General features: G+C 53.5%; 2 protein-coding genes across 2 annotated transcripts; both read left to right on the forward strand.

Annotated features, from left to right (window-relative positions):
• Nucleotides 1–278: 278 nt before the first annotated feature.
• Nucleotides 279–7,183, forward strand: LOC103809591 (disintegrin and metalloproteinase domain-containing protein 32-like; the record flags this gene model as incomplete). Its single annotated transcript, XM_009082432.1, has 18 exons — nt 279–340; nt 470–548; nt 700–776; nt 883–1,075; nt 1,260–1,325; nt 1,592–1,663; nt 2,285–2,451; nt 2,909–2,990; nt 3,157–3,293; nt 3,833–4,046; nt 4,332–4,421; nt 4,726–4,912; nt 5,321–5,429; nt 5,719–5,902; nt 6,216–6,296; nt 6,376–6,469; nt 6,548–6,707; nt 6,970–7,183. Coding segments are annotated over 18 exons (2,268 nt in total), but the record flags the coding sequence as incomplete, so codon positions are not given.
• A 1,797-nt stretch (nt 7,184–8,980) lies between these two features.
• LOC103809592 (indoleamine 2,3-dioxygenase 2-like) lies at nt 8,981–15,074 on the forward strand (the record flags this gene model as incomplete). The annotated part of the gene is made up of 10 exons (XM_009082433.1): nt 8,981–9,079; nt 9,714–9,809; nt 10,360–10,479; nt 10,664–10,782; nt 11,083–11,097; nt 11,532–11,631; nt 11,825–11,942; nt 12,058–12,109; nt 13,891–14,039; nt 14,712–15,074. Coding segments are annotated over exons 1-10 (1,231 nt in total), but the record flags the coding sequence as incomplete, so codon positions are not given.
• Between the last annotated feature and the right edge of the window lie 6 nt (nt 15,075–15,080).

A 15,080-nucleotide genomic window follows, 5' to 3' on the forward strand; every position in this document is an offset into this window, starting at 1 on the left:
GTCCCACAGCAGCTGCGGCCGAATGCGCTGGGAGCAGTGAGGCTGCAGCAGGCACAGTGCTGGGGGGCTCTGGGGGGGAATTGGGACCTGCAGCTGCAGGGGAGGGCTGGGCCGGGGACAGATGTCCTGGCAGCTGTAGCGATGTCACCACAGCTGAGCTGTCAGCTCTGTGCTGTGTCTGCTCTGTGCTCCCCCTCAGTGTTAGCAGGCCTTGGAGCATGATGCTCCCAACTCCCTGTTCCTAATTCTCCCCTTCTCTGCTTTTCCACGTGCACAAGGATGCAGAGTCCTATGTCCTGAGGATCGAGGGCAATCTTTACACCATCCACCTGCAGAAGCAGTGAGTTGGCCCCTTCGTTGTCCTTGCTGACAGCTGCTGCCCTGTTCCCCTGGTGCCTGCAGGACCTGCAGGAAGCTCAGGGTAATTGATACTGCTCTAAGTGCTTCACTTTGCACCTTTCTCTTGCAGTGCCTTTTTATCCAATGATTTCCAGATTTACATCTCTAATGAGCAAGGATCTTTGCCCTCTGATCCAGCCCACCTCCAGGTAACCTGGCCTTGCTTTGGGGTGTTTGTACTGTAAGTGTCACCGTGTGGAGCTCTGCCCAGTTTGGCCTGTCCAGCTGTCTGGGTGTTGGGTGTGGAAATCACCTTCCTCGCCATGGAAAGGGTTCTCTCTGTTCTCTGTCATGTTGTAGAAAGGCTGCCACTACCGAGGGTACATTGATGGCTTCCCCAGCTCGGCAGTGACCCTCAGCACCTGCTCGGGGCTCAGGTAAGGAACCACTACGTCCCTGTGATGCTCAGAGGCAGCCAGGGCTGGGGCAGGGACAGCTGCCCCAGTGCCCAGGAGCAAATGGCTGGTGCTGGCACCTTGGCAGGGGTTTGCTGCAGTTTGAGAACATCAGCTATGGGATTGAACCCCTGGGCTCTTCCTCCGAGTTCCAGCACCTCGTGTATCAAGTGAGCCAGGACAAGACTGCAGATTCCCTCCTGGCCCACAGCTCCACAGGGAGAGGGCTAGGTGGGCTGGCAGCAGGAGAGATGTTGGACGAGGCCCCCAAGGATGATGAGGTGAGCGGTGCCCATTCTTGCCATGCTGCTGGTGTCCCTGTCCTGCAAGGAAGGGCTTGATCTCATAGGAATCTTTAGCTAGGCACTTTGACACAAGCTTTGAAGGGACACGTCAGCAAATGGCACCAGTGAGATGACCAGAGAAAGCAGAAATTGGTACATTGGAGCCCATTTTCTCTTTCAGCCCCTCTCAGCTGCAGCACAATTTCCCAAATACCTCAGTGTGTATGTGGTTTTGGACAAGGCTTTGGTAAGTCCATGCCAGCCACTTTCTCCTTGTCTTTGCCTGACTTCCATGAGCATGGAAATGGTGCCATTTCCCAGTTTTGACATGGATTTGTTTTCTCTTTTGAAAAGTTACATGTAGTGTGGATTTCGTAGGAAAGAAGGGATGCAAATTTGTAGCTCACATCTCTATGGCTGAGTGTTGGGAGTCATTGCAGTGTTCCAGTATTGTTCTGCTTCACCCTGGGAATTGCCTCATCTGCTCTTGTGTTCTCTTGGGTTGTTTTTCAGTATAACTATATGGGGTCAGACCCGAATGCTGCAATGCAGAAGATAATCCAGGCCTTCAATTTAGTCAACAATGTGAGTTTTAAAGTCTGGTTTGTATTGCAGTAAGATGGTGGGGGGTGGTTGAGATTAACAGTTGCCACCTCTTTCCTCGCTGCTTTTGGGTTTAGGAGGAGGTTATGTAAAAAATTCCAGATTTTCCAAGGAAGTATTTCCTCTGGACATGTCAGTCTGCTCCAAAAAAATATGCTTCCCTATGTGATGGCCATGTCTCATGCAGATACAGAGAAACACAGGCAGTTTGTTTTAGGGCAGCCAAGATCCAGGGTTTTGAGGCCTCCTGGGTTGTTGCCCTCTCTGTGCTGCAGATTCCTGATTGCACTGACCCAATTAACCTGCTCCTCTCAGGTCCTTATAAGCAACTTCCACATTCCCCTGGTGCTGTTATTATTCGTGTGTGTAATGAGAAGTTGTTCTCAAAACTCCTGACACCTTTGTATGAAGTTTGTTGAGCTTTGGCTCAGGCCTCTTGCTATATCCCTTTATTTTTAGTTATGATCATACATTTTGGCCACAGGTTCCATTGAAGGCCTGACAGCAGTCATTAGCTTTTCCCGTGTGTTCATTGTGCACAGAGCAGTGACTCTGTGTGAAGGGAAGGTGAGTGAGCAGGTGTTTCTTCTCTTACACTTTCAGATGTTTAATCTCCTTAATGTCACCATTGTGCTGTCCTCCCTGGAGCTGTGGGCAGAGGGGGATAAAATATCAACAGCAGGGGATGCAGATGACCTTCTGCAGCGTTTTTTGCAGTGGAAACAGTCATCTCTGGTATTGCAGGAACACAACATTGCTTTTCTCTTAGGGTAAGATAAAGCTTCCTTAGCGTTAAAGGTTACATGGTAGAAATCAGTTAAACAAATGTAGGTTGAACTATAAAGATTTCTGTGACAAGTGCTTTTTTAAATAGCATATTTCTTACATATTTCCTAATTGCTTAATGTTCTGGAAGTATTTCTTCCAAGACATTCCTTCCAGGAAGCCTTTCAGTGGTGCTGCAGCAGCTGTGATGGTGCCATCCGTCCCATCCCACCTGTCCAAGATGGGGAGGTGGGCCCTGGCACAGTGATGGTGGCAGCTCTGGTCCCTGCCTGGCACTGGGCACTGGCCCCTGGAAACAGACACTGCTCCAGCTGCCCCAGGGGCAACAGAGGAGCTGGGGGCACCCAGGGGACTCAGGCTGCACAGACCTGGGATCCCCCACTTACCCACAGACACAGGGTGTCATGGGCTGGATGACCAGTGAACACACCTCTGTTCCAGGTACAGGGACCAAGGAGTGTTTGTGGGCACAACAGCTCTGGGAAAGGCATGTCAGAGAGATGCTGCTGCCGCAGTGGTCCTGGTATGGTCCCACCTGTCCCATTCCTGTCCCCCCGTGCCCACAGGGCTGTGCAGCCGGGAACACCTATGGCAGCAGGCACAGGGATGGGTGGGAGTGTCTGTGTCCAGAGTGGGGGTCTCTGCAGGGAATGCACAGCTGTAGCAGCCCAACTCTCTTTTCCCTCTAGTACCCTGGGAACGTGACACTGGAGCCATTCTCCGTCCTTCTGGCGCAGGTGGTGAGTCGCAGCCTGGGCGTGAGCTCCGACAGCTCCCGAGCCTGCGGCTGCGCTGGGCGCGTCTGCATCATGAGCCCCGAGGCACTGTGAGTGAATGGGAGTGGTGCCATGGTGTCCCCTCCTCAGAGGTGTCCTCGACAAATGTCATTCCATTGCAAAAACTACAACAAATCAGAATCATGGAATCATTTAGGTTGAAGCCCAACCTTTGACTGATCTCCACCTTGTCGACTAGACCATGGCACTAAGTGCCATGTCCAGTCATTCCTTGAAAACACCTCCACAGGGATGGTGAGTCCACCACCTCCCTAAGCAGCCCCGTCCATGCCTGACAACCATGAAGAAATACCTGATTTTATTCCTTGGAGAAGGAAAAAAGAATATTTAAATAGCAGTTCAGTGTTTAATTTGACAAAAGAGACCTTTGCTCTCCGAGATAAAGGCACTTCTGAATGTTTCTCAGTCTCTGTTAAGACTGAGCTGTAGGTCAGGTGAACTGACGAGACCCCGAGGGCCATCACACCCAGGGCTGGTGTCTGGGTGAGCCCTTGACTTGCACAGAGTTTTGGAGAGAGCGAAGGACAGTGAATGTGTAACATATAACCTGATAATTGCTTTATTTTAGACATTTCAGTGGGGCAAAAGCCTTCAGCAACTGCAGTGCTGGGGACTTTGCAACCTTCCTGCGGCAGGGCAGAGGCACATGCCTTTTCCACAGACCCCGTTTGGCCAGCCTGTCCCAGCAGAGTGCGGCTGTCTGTGGGTCCCAGCAGAGTGCAGCTGTCTGTGGCAATGGTGTGCTGGAGCCAGGCGAGCAGTGTGACTGTGGGGAGGACCAGGTGGGTGCTGTGGGAATCATGGCTAAATCCCTACATTTGTGCTGTGGATAGGTATGGGATAACGAATGCTTGAGACTGGAGGCCCCACTGCAGAGGGGCAGCAGCCCAGGAAGAGTTATGATGCGTTTGAGATTGTTTCTACGGTGGCATCGATCTAGTGGCAACTTTGCACATTTGCTCTGCTGGATATTGCTCAAGAGTAGCTTTTTTTGGGGAGAAGGAGGAAGAGGAGAACCTCAGGGGTACAGAAAAGTAGAATAATGTGGGTTTGCCATGTGTCCCCAGAGATGCCTGAAGAACAAGTGCTGCACTGAAACATGCCAGTTGAAGCCAGGAGCGAAATGTTCCTCTGGATTATGTTGTAAAAAATGTCAGGTAAGGCATGTTTTTATAATTATAACAAGATCATTATTTATTTTGGGAGAAATGGTGTGTTCCCATGCTGAGGGGTGGAGCCAAACTTCCTGCAGTGCAATGGGAGAAGTTCCTGGGGTTGGACTTCTCAACTCAGCTCCTGGGAACCCCTGGGGGGGATATTGCTGTGGGAGTGTTCTGGGCAGTGTCACATGCATGTGGTGATCTGAGTGCCTCAGAGGTGATCCTGAAGCCCGAGTCAGGAGGGTTGAGTGGGCTCAGGCTGGCAGGAGTGTGAGGATGAAGAGCTCTTCCTCCTCTCCAGTTCAGGCGGAAGAACTCTCCGTGCCGCCCAGTTGCCGATGCCCAGTGTGACCTGCCCGAGTACTGCAGTGGCTCCTCCGCGTCCTGTCCCTCCGACCTGTACGTGCAGGATGGGCACAGCTGTGAGCGTGGCACCGGCTACTGCTACCACGGACGCTGCCAGTCCCGCCAGCGGCTCTTTGGCAGAGGTAACAGGCTGTGCTGGGGGCACGGGTGGCTGGAGAAGGACAATGCTCAGTTTGTGTCTGTGCCCTTCGGTGCACTGATCTCAGGTCACAGTGGGGCAGCAAGAAGAGGGGCATGTGTTTAGGAAAGGGTTTTAAGGTTGGTTTTGACTCTGATTAACAGAGTCCCCCAGCACTTCAGAGATAACAGTGGAAACAACAAAAAGCAAATTATTATCTGTGGGCAAATTGATCAGAGGACTGACCCATTTGCTAGTCCCTTGCTGATTTATGGGGTTCAGGACTGCTAGGGGGTTGGGCTGGGCAGTAACAGGTATATTTTCCCTGTGATGAAAATGGCGTTATTAGATACCATAATATGTTCCTTTGTATTTCTTTAAACTATAACAAATATTACTGCTAAACTTGTAGGTTCAAAGAATGCTCCTGTGGCCTGTTACGAGGAGATCAACAGCCAGCGGGACAGGTTTGGGAACTGTGGGTTCCAGCCCAGACATGGGTACCAGCCCTGTGCTTGGAGGTAAGCTGAGGAGGGGCACTGGCTCTGCCAAAATTGGGACTTGACAGTCAAGGGAAATGTCAGGACTCTAGTTTATCATGAGATTTGTGAAGCAACAAATAGTTCTCTGTGTGTTCTGTTTGTTTTGGTGTCTCTGTGTCACAGATCCTCTCTTGGACTTCCCAGTCCTGCTGATGTTTTCTCACTGTGCTCTAGACTGTGCTGTTTAATGTTTCAGTGTTCATCAGACACCACGTGTGTGTGTGTGTGTGTGTGTGTGATATACATCCTGTGCAAATTGGTTTTCCAGGGATCTCAGGTGTGGGAAGCTGATCTGCACGTACCCATCCAGCAAACCCTTCCCGTCAGCCACTGCTGCCGTGATTTATGCCAAAGTGCGGGAGCATCTGTGTGTCTCTCTGGCTTATCTGACTGTACCAGCGTGTCCAGATCCATGTCTGGTCCCACCAGGGACAAAGTGTGGCCCTGGAAAGGTGAGGAAACATTTTGTGACCATCTGAAATGGCAGATACAAACTAAATATTAACAAGGTTTTTGAAACACTTGCTCCTTGCAGCATCAACGCGCTTGATATTTTAAACCACTGTAAAAACATGCAGATGTTGCATTTAATGTTTGGTGTGGTGTGAGCTCGAGGCGTAACCCACCCTAGAGCCTAATATGGCTTTTTTTTGTTTTATTTCTTAGAAATAGTATGTTTTCCCTCCCTTTTGGGCCATAGCCTGACACACCGAGTGCTGTGTGGGTGAGGCAGTGCTGGGCTGGAGCTGAGGTGGTTTTCCCTAGGTGTGCATAAACAACACGTGTCAGGCACGCTCTGTGCTGGGATACACCTGTGACAGCAACGTGAAGTGCCACGGCCACGGCGTAAGTCACCAGAGGGACTGTAGGGGGACAGGTGCTGTGAGTTCATTGCACTTTTGTATCTCACCCCTGGGCCTTCCAGGTGTGCAACAACAAGGGTCAATGCCACTGCCACGCGGGCTGGCAGCCCCCAGACTGCCGGCAGAAGAGGTCCCGCTGGTGGCGCAGCGCGGGAGGTAAGTGTGGGCCACGGCAGGGGGACAGCACGGGCAGGGTGGTGGTGCCTTGTGCCCAGCTGAGCTGTCTCCTGCCAGGCCTGACTCTGCAGCGAGCAAGGGAGAGTGAGGAGGTCTTCTGGCTGTTACTGGGCTTTGGCCTTATCCTGCTCATCCTTGCCGTGGCTGTTGTCCTCATCCTGCAGCAGCACCAGGTGCTCGGCTGCTTCTATGGCCGGCAGTCCCCAGGCACAGAGGGGTGAGTGGGGCCCTGCCTGCCACAGGATTCTTGGGGGGATGTAGAGTGCAGGAGGGGGCTGTGGTGCTCTCCAGGAGGGCTGAGGGGATACCTGAGTGGGGAGGGGATGAGGTGATTCCCTCTGTGGTACAGGGAGATTCCTGGCGGGGCAGGAGGAGATTCCCAAGGGCTGAGGTTATCCCTGGGCTGAGGTGACCCTGGGAGACTGAGATGCTCCCCAAGTCAGGCCAGGGCTGAGGCACTGCTTCAGGTCTCTCTGCAGTGCCAGCTGGGACACTGACATGGAGCCAGAGATGGAGCCAGACCAAGAGTTGAAGCAGGAGCCTGATCTGAAGCCAGAGCCACAGATAGAATCAAAACTGGGCCTGGAGCTGCAGATGGAATCAGAGTTGGAGCAGGACCCAGACCCGGAGCTGCAGATGGAATCAGAGCTGGAACTGGACCTGGAGCTGAAGACAGACATGGACCCAGCATAAGAGCCAGAGCTGGGGCAGCACTATAGGCGCTGATTAAAGGTGTCAGGCAAAGTTGGTGTCATGGGCAGTGCCCTGTGGTTTTATGCTAACCTAGTTTGTGCTTTTTGTCAGTTAACCCTGGTCTCAGGGCTGCAGCCGCCGCATGTCCCCTTTTCTCTGCAGGCGCGTGGTGGTGGTTTGTCCATCTGCAAGGTCTGTGAAGCTGCCTGATGCTGGGGACTGTCTGGTGGGGACAGTGGTGCTGGTGGAAAAGGCAGGTGCCGTGGCTGCCTCTGATCATAGAGTCATAGAATCATAGAATCAACCAGGTTGGAAAAGACCTCCAAGATCATTGAGGTGGTACCCTGAGATGAGCAACTCAGGACCCCCACCACTGAGACGCCCAGGGTGAAGGAGGACCAATGGGACACTGCTGGATCCACAGGTGGTGACTCTCTCTTTTCTGCCTTTCTACCCTCCTCTCTCTCTTCCCTTCACTCTCTTTTCCCCCTCTCTTTCCTATTTCATTCTCATAATTATAATCAAAGAAACCCCTTATTATTATATTATTAACATTTTATTGTCTTTTGGCATATGGTCTCATTGGCACCTTAATTTGGGCAGAGGCACCTCTCACAAATCAGATCATAACACATGGTCATCTTAACTCTGACTGTTCAGCCAGCAAGGACTGGAAATACTAGGGAATGTGTCACATAACATTGTAGTGATCTGTCCACCTGAGCTAGCATTGACAGGCTCCTCAGACAGCAAACCTCACGTGCCCGAAGATCAGCTGCCCAGGGAGGCGGTGGATTCACCATCCCTGGAAGTTTTCAAGATGAGACTAGATGTGGCACTTAGTGCCAGGGTCTAGTAATGACGATAGGGTTGGACCCAGTGATCTTTGAGGTCTCATCCATCCTGGTGGATTATATGATTATTATATTATTAATGTATTGTCTTTTTCCATATGATCTCGATAGCACCTTAATTTGGACAGAGGCACCTCTCACAAACCAGATCCTAACTGCCCCACTCAGAGCACCCTGTCGAGCCCCCTCGGATGGTGGGGACCCACTGGGCTGCCCCAGTGATCCCCAGCTGTGGGGTCCCTGCCCTGGCCGTAGGCTCCTTCGCCTGGTGTGAGACTGGCAGGAGGGTGGGCTGGAGCAGCGGAGGAAGCCCGACTCGTCAGAGCGGCGTAGTGCCAGGAAATCCCCCTGTGCCAGGCAGCCCCCTCACCGCTCTCGCTGCAGGGAGGAGACCTATCTGCCAGGCTACAAAGGCAGCACTGCAGGGAAACAGCAGCCTCTGCCATGAGGTCCCTTCCAGCCCCGTTTCATCCATCTCGGCCCAGATGGCAGCACAAGTCTCCCAGCATCGACCACCCCCCAGGCAGGGAGGTTGGATCCTGTGTGTCACAGTTAGGTCAGCAGCCCATGGCACACGAGGTGGCATTTTGCCGGGATTGTGGGGATCCCCAGCCTCAGACAGTGTCTCTGAGCTGCCATCCCAGACCACCTCCATGCAGCATCCCACTGAGCCTGCCAGCCCCTCGGGGTGGTCCTGAGGGAAGCCAGCCCACATCCCTAAGCCTTCCCCACGGGTGGGTGCCCACAAAGACAGAGATCAGTGTTTACTCCATGACAAAGCCTTATCAGCAACCTTTACCCATGTTTGCTCAGACCCTCCAGCCATTGGGCAGCTGGACAAGGTACACTCCCACCGACCGGACAGGCAGCGCTGGCTCAGCACATACCAGCAGAGGGGCAGCCAGGCCAGAGCCCGTCCGGACCCTGCGACCAGCGCCCGACGATGGAGGCTGGCAATGGCATGGAGGAGTCCCTGCTGCCTCTGGCACTGACCAGGTTTCAGGTCTCCGAGGAGTTTGGCTTCCTGCTTCCCAGTCCTCTGGTAGGAACCGGCTGTGCCTCCCTGTCTGCATGCTGCAGAAGGCAAAGAGGAACACAGAGGGGTTGTTGAGTGGCTTTCTAGGGGATTTTTGATTTAGTGCTTCATTATAACAGTTTACAAAGTGCAGTAAGGATGGCAGGTGCTATTTTGGCACAGGCAGTCTCATAGGACAAACCCCTCACTTAAAAATGATGAAAGTGACTGCAGCAAGTGGCACAAGGGAGAGGAGAATGAGCTTTACCATTCATACATTGACCTTTGCTCTACAGGATTTCTGGGAGAACAAGGAGAGCAGTCATCCTGCAGGTCTCCCGTGCCCAAAGTGGGGGGCCATTTATCACTGTGCTAACTCCACATTGGGAGTGTGCAGGAACAGGCAGGTCATGTTCATCATCCATTAATGTGTGACCACACAGGCGTGTTACAGCAGGAGGAACCAGACACAAGCCATCAGCTGCAATGTGCAAGGCTGGGTGGGTGCTGGGAGCCTGGGCTGGTGGTGTCCTCTCCACTCCCTCCCTGCAGGCATGAGCACAGCTGCTGAGTCCTGAGCTGCACAGGATCCAGGGAGAGTAAACACAGCCTTGCAATGCTGAGCACATTTACAGCCCTCCCTCTGCCTCTCTTCACCAAGACAGAGCTGCCAGCGCCTTACGGCCCCTGGATGGAGATTGCCCGCGAGCTGCCCCAGCTGATCACGAGCCACCAACTCCGCTCACGTGTTCACCAGGTACCGTGTTCTCCTTCCTGGCTCTGGAGCTCTCTCAAACCTTGTTCTGATACAGCAGTGTCTGCAAGACGCGTGGAAAAGCTAAACAGCAGCACAGCCGTGTCCTGAGCCAGGGCTGACACCAGGCGACAGCAAAGCCTTACCCTCGGTGCAGAAATATCTCATGTGCAGATGCAGGGGTGCAGCAGCCAGCGAGGGCTGGGGCAGGGCAAGCAGGGGACCCTCTAGATGGGCACAAGAGCCGTGGCTCATCCCCACCGAGGGGCCCAGGTGCTCCGTGAGCTCAGACTCCTCCAGCATACAGGGATTTGCTGCTCCACAGGCATCCCAGCACCACGGAGAGGGATGCCTTGAGGAAAATCCTGCAGATTGCTCAGAAACGAGCAAGAGCGGAGCAGGAGCAAGTCCTGCAGGGTGGGAGGGAAGGGAAGCTTGAAGGCAGGGAGAGGCACTAGATGAGTGCCCCTGGCTGGCAGGGCAGCCCTCCACTGTAGGGGCCCTTGGCATTGCCCTTGGCACTGCCCCTTGCTCCCAAGGGTTTCCCTGGCAGATGCCACAGCTGAGCGCCCAGCACCTCCAAGGGCGTGAGGAGCTGCACTTGGCTCACCTGGTGCTCAGCTTCATCACCATGGGCTACGTCTGGCAAGAGGGCGAGGAGGGCACTGTGCAGGTAAAGCAAATTCAGAGCAAGTTCACCTGCTCCTTGGGATTTGGGGGCTGATGCCGCTCCCCTGGAGCTCATCCTGTGGCTGCAGCAGGAGCATGTCCCCTCCTGCCTGGCTGGTGCCCACAGATGGGCACCTTTCAGCAGCCTGACAGCATCCCTGTTTTCCCCTGTGCTTTGTGCCATTCAGGTTCTGCCCCAAAATCTCGCCGTCCCCTACTGGGAGGTCTCACAGGCCCTGGGCCTCCCACCCATCCTCAGCCACGCGGACTTTGTGTTGGCCAACTGGAGGAGGAAGGACCCCAACGGGTAAACGGGCAAACGCTGGTGGACAGAGCACAGCTCTTCCCGTGGTCAGGCAGCAGCGATGAGCAGGTGCTGGGGACAGACCATTCCCAAACTGCTCCTCTTCTGCCAAAACTCCTTGAACCCCATCATTGCTGGGGACACAGGACCCCCGTGGGGATGCGGATACCTCTGAGAGCAGCCCCTGGGGGCAGCTCCTCTATTCCCTGCAGAGCTCAGCTGTTCCTGCAACAATTTATAACACTTCTCTCCCTCTCTCTCCTTTTCTCATGCATTTGTTGGCCATAACTGAAACGCCTTCAGGCCTCTGGAAATCGAGTAAGTATTTAAGATGCTCATTTATTTTCCAACGGTGTTGGTTTTGTTTGGATTGGCTCAGCTCTCCAGCACTGCAGGGCTCTGCTTAGACTGAACCTTTCTCGATGTGTGAGCACAACAAAAACAGTGTTTGGCACACAAATGCCACTGCGACGACAGCAAAGTGACTGCAGCAGAACCACAGGCTGCTTGGTCTGCACAGATCCAGCAGCCATGAGCCATGGGGAGGGCACAGGGTGGGTGACAGTTCCCCCTAAACCAGAGCAGCCCTGTTTCCCTTTCGCTCTGCACCAGCTCCTCTCTGCCCAGGGTGCAGATAATGAGGCTCTGCAGCCTGGGAGGGTTTTGCTTCAAGGGCTTAGTGGGTCCTGGGGTGTACAAGGAACTCTTGAGCCACAACTACCTTAATCCATCTTCTCGGATGCTCCATACAGAAACCTGGACACCATCATCACACTGCCTGGAGGAGAGAGCCTGCGAGGCTTCATCCTCGTCACCCTCCTGGTTGAGAAAGCAGCTGTGCCTGGCATTAAGGTGGGTACTGCTGTGCCTCAGGGCTCTTTGCTCACCTGGAAAAGGCCCTGAGGTGCACCCACAAGGTATCCCTGTCCTCTGTCCCTCTGGGAAAGGGGCAGCATCGGTGTGGGTGGCAGCAAGTGTCCAGAGCCGCTGTACACAGACTTCCCACCCTCTCGTGACTTAGTGCTCTCCCTCCTTTCCTTTGTAGGCAGTCGTCCAGGCCCTTGGTGCCATCCTGCAGCATGATAAGGAGGCCCTGTGCAGAGCCCTGGAGGAGCTGGCAGGGGCCATTGGGGCTATGAGTGAGGCGCTGAGGCGGATGCATGGTGAGAGCAGCCCACGGCTGGAGGGTAGCTCATGTCCCCACAGCCCCATGCACACTGCAGCTCACAGTGTAGGCGTAAGTGCCAATCACCTCTGATCTGACTGATTTCCTCCTAGACTATGTGGATCCAGCAGTATTCTATGCTGTGATACGGATCTTTCTCTCTGGGTAAGTGTAGAGCATTTCCGTTTAGAGCCACTGTGCTGGCAGCTCCTGGGGCAGGGGAGAGCTGGGGATGTGCTTGGAAGGGGCAGCCCAAAAGGGGCATAGGGTGCCCCAGGGCAGGGTAGGGAGCAGCACTGAGGGCATCATGAGGGCATCATGATCCTGTCCCTCTTGGAGTTCCCAGGTTCTGTGTGCACCAGGCACAGACCGTGGCTGAGGGCTGGGGTCTGCCCTCTCCAACCTCCTCCTTCCTGCACCTCAGCTCAACCCCAGCACAGTCTCTGTGCCCCAACACCCAGAACTGGGTACAAATGAATAATTCCTGCTCTTGGGCAAACAGTTTTGACAGGAGAATAGGAATTTCTCTCTACTTCCACACTATGTACACAAAGCTGAGCAGAGGCTCTTCCTGCTGTGAATTAAGGAAACATCCATAACAAGCCACTTGCTGCTGTTGCATTACAACTCTGTCAGTTAAAGAAAAAAGAAAATCGCCCCCAAAATACTGAAAAAGCCATTTGGGCAAGGCAGAACCACATTCCCAAGAGCCCAGTGCAGTGCCTTCACTATCCTTCACCATCCCTGCGGGGCTGCAGCATCCACAACTGCTCATTCCCTGTGGGGCTGTTCGGGGGGTTCTATTTTTATTTTTCTTCAGAATATCTCAGCATTCCGAAGTCAAAAGGCTCTATGCATCCTGATTAGGTTTCTCTCATTTTTTTCATCCAAGCTGGCCTTGTCTTGATGGTCATCAGCCTGGAAAAACATGCCTTTTAAATTTCCTGCTGCTTATAAGAACTTCCCACTAGTAGGGTTACTATAAATACATTCCTGGGAGAACTAAAAATATTCTGGTATTTGATAATGAATCTATTTTCTCTGCAGTTTGTGCAGAATCTGCTCCCATAGCCCAACAGCCGGAGCAGCCAGCACTGAAAGCCTCACAGAACGGTGCATTCTGCAGAAGGTCAACAGATATTTTTGTGCCAGGCACTTTATCTCCCTGAAATCGTAACTCCTCTCTCCATTTGGGAGTGAGCACTGCTCCATTTCTGCACAATGGGGGCTGACAGGGGCTGAGCTCAGGGTGTGCAGGGGAAGCTGCCAGCTCCTGGCCTGCCAGGGACCAGCAGCTTCAGAGGGAGGAAATCCCATCCCAGCCTTGTTATTTGCAGAGATAAAAAGAAGTAGGCTGGCATGGCCTCTATTTATCCCTTAAATGCCTTTAAAGGCATCACCTTGAGTAAGAGAAGCAAAGGAAAATTCAAAGTACAAACTTCAGGGACTTGGAGGAGCATTTGGGTGACTCTACCTGCTGCAGAGGCAACCTGACTTCTGTGAACAGCCACTGGCATTCCAGGAATTGATGTTAAGTGCCACTGTTGCCCGGACAACTGCCCCCTCCCCTCTTGCACACCAAAGGCAGCTCTGCTCACACAAACCTTATCAAGATGGAGCAGGAGCTACTGCCAGGCAGGGCAGCATGTCCCGGCACCATGCCCCAGGGTGCTCACCAGGGCATGGCAATCCCAGAGAACAATCCCTAGCTCCTGGCAAAGGAAAATTAAGGATCTCTCCCTACACCCACGAGCTCGTTGTGTGCCTTGGCACCGTGTTTTATTTCCAAGTTTATCTCCTGCTTGAGGAGGGCTAACACAGCTGAGCAAGGAGGAGGAGATCCATGGGCTGGGCCAGGAGGGTTTTGCTCAATCTGGCCAGCCCAGGTTCCTTCTCACAGCACCCCCATCCCCACCCACCCCTTGACTGCTGCGTCTCCTGCTCAGCTGGAAGGACAACCCTGCCATGCCAGACGGGCTCATCTATGAAGGCGTGTCCAAGGAGCCCATGGCATACTCGGGAGGGAGTGCGGCTCAGAGCACAGTCCTGCACGCCTTCGATGAGCTCCTGGGGATCCGCCACAGCGAGGACAGCAGTAAGCCACACACTTTTCCTTTTCCAAAGCAAAAAAGGGGCAGGGGAAGAGATGAGCTGGAGTGATTCCCATGGCTGTGCAAGCTCTGCCAGGCAGCAGGATGCTGCCCATCTCACCCCTGCAGAGCCCAGCTCTGCCTGGTTCCTTAGGAAGGAAGGTTATACAGGTGGCTCTGGTAGGTGCTTCCTCACCATCTTAAATTCCCAGATGGACACACTTTGCTTTTTGCACCTCAGCGTTTTACTGAGGTTCTCTATGGGCCCAGAGAGAAAGGAGCAAAGCACACTGACATCCTGCCAGTGATTTACTTCATCCATTCACAGAGCTCTGTGTTAATCCAGCCCACAACAGAAATGTTTATCAGAAATCAGCAAAACCACTCTACTAGTAAAAAATATCTGACCCAAAATAAAAGGCTGGGAGAGCAGGACTAAAAACTGCCTTTTAGGGTTAGGACAAACCCTAACAGAGCTCTGCCCTAATATAGGCTTTCTTTCTCACTTAATTAGAGGCAGAGCAGAGGAGGCAGTGCAGGCTGTTGCTATCACCAGCACTGTGATCCCTGCAAACAGGGCTAACACCAGACGTCCAGTCAAGCTGCTCTCTGAGAACATCAGGGGGCTTTGACTCACTCACCCACAATTTATTCCTTCCTTTGCTGGTGTCTTGCAGCTGCCTTCCTGCACAGGATGAGAGACTACATGCCCCGGCCCCACAGAGCCTTCGTGGAGGAGATCCACCATGCCCCGTCCCTGAGGCAGCACGTGCTCTCCTCCGGGGACGCGCAGCTCCGCGCGGTGTTCAACCAGTGTGTGTCTGCACTGGCAGACTTCAGGTCCTACCACATCATCATCGTCACCAAGTACATCAGCGTCGCGGCGGCCAAAGTCAAGGCCAGGCAGGCAGAGCCAGGCGCCAGGGTTGGCTCCTCCGTGGGGAAACCTCCATCTGCGCTGGAGGCCAAAGGCACTGGTGGGTCCCACATTTTCACCTTCCTGAAGAGCATCAGGGACACCACCAGGGAGGGGATGATAAGTGCCT

The sequence above is a fragment of the Acanthisitta chloris genome, unplaced genomic scaffold, assembly GCF_000695815.1.
Source record: "Acanthisitta chloris isolate BGI_N310 unplaced genomic scaffold, ASM69581v1 scaffold9069, whole genome shotgun sequence".
NCBI classification, from domain to species: domain Eukaryota; kingdom Metazoa; phylum Chordata; class Aves; order Passeriformes; family Acanthisittidae; genus Acanthisitta; species Acanthisitta chloris.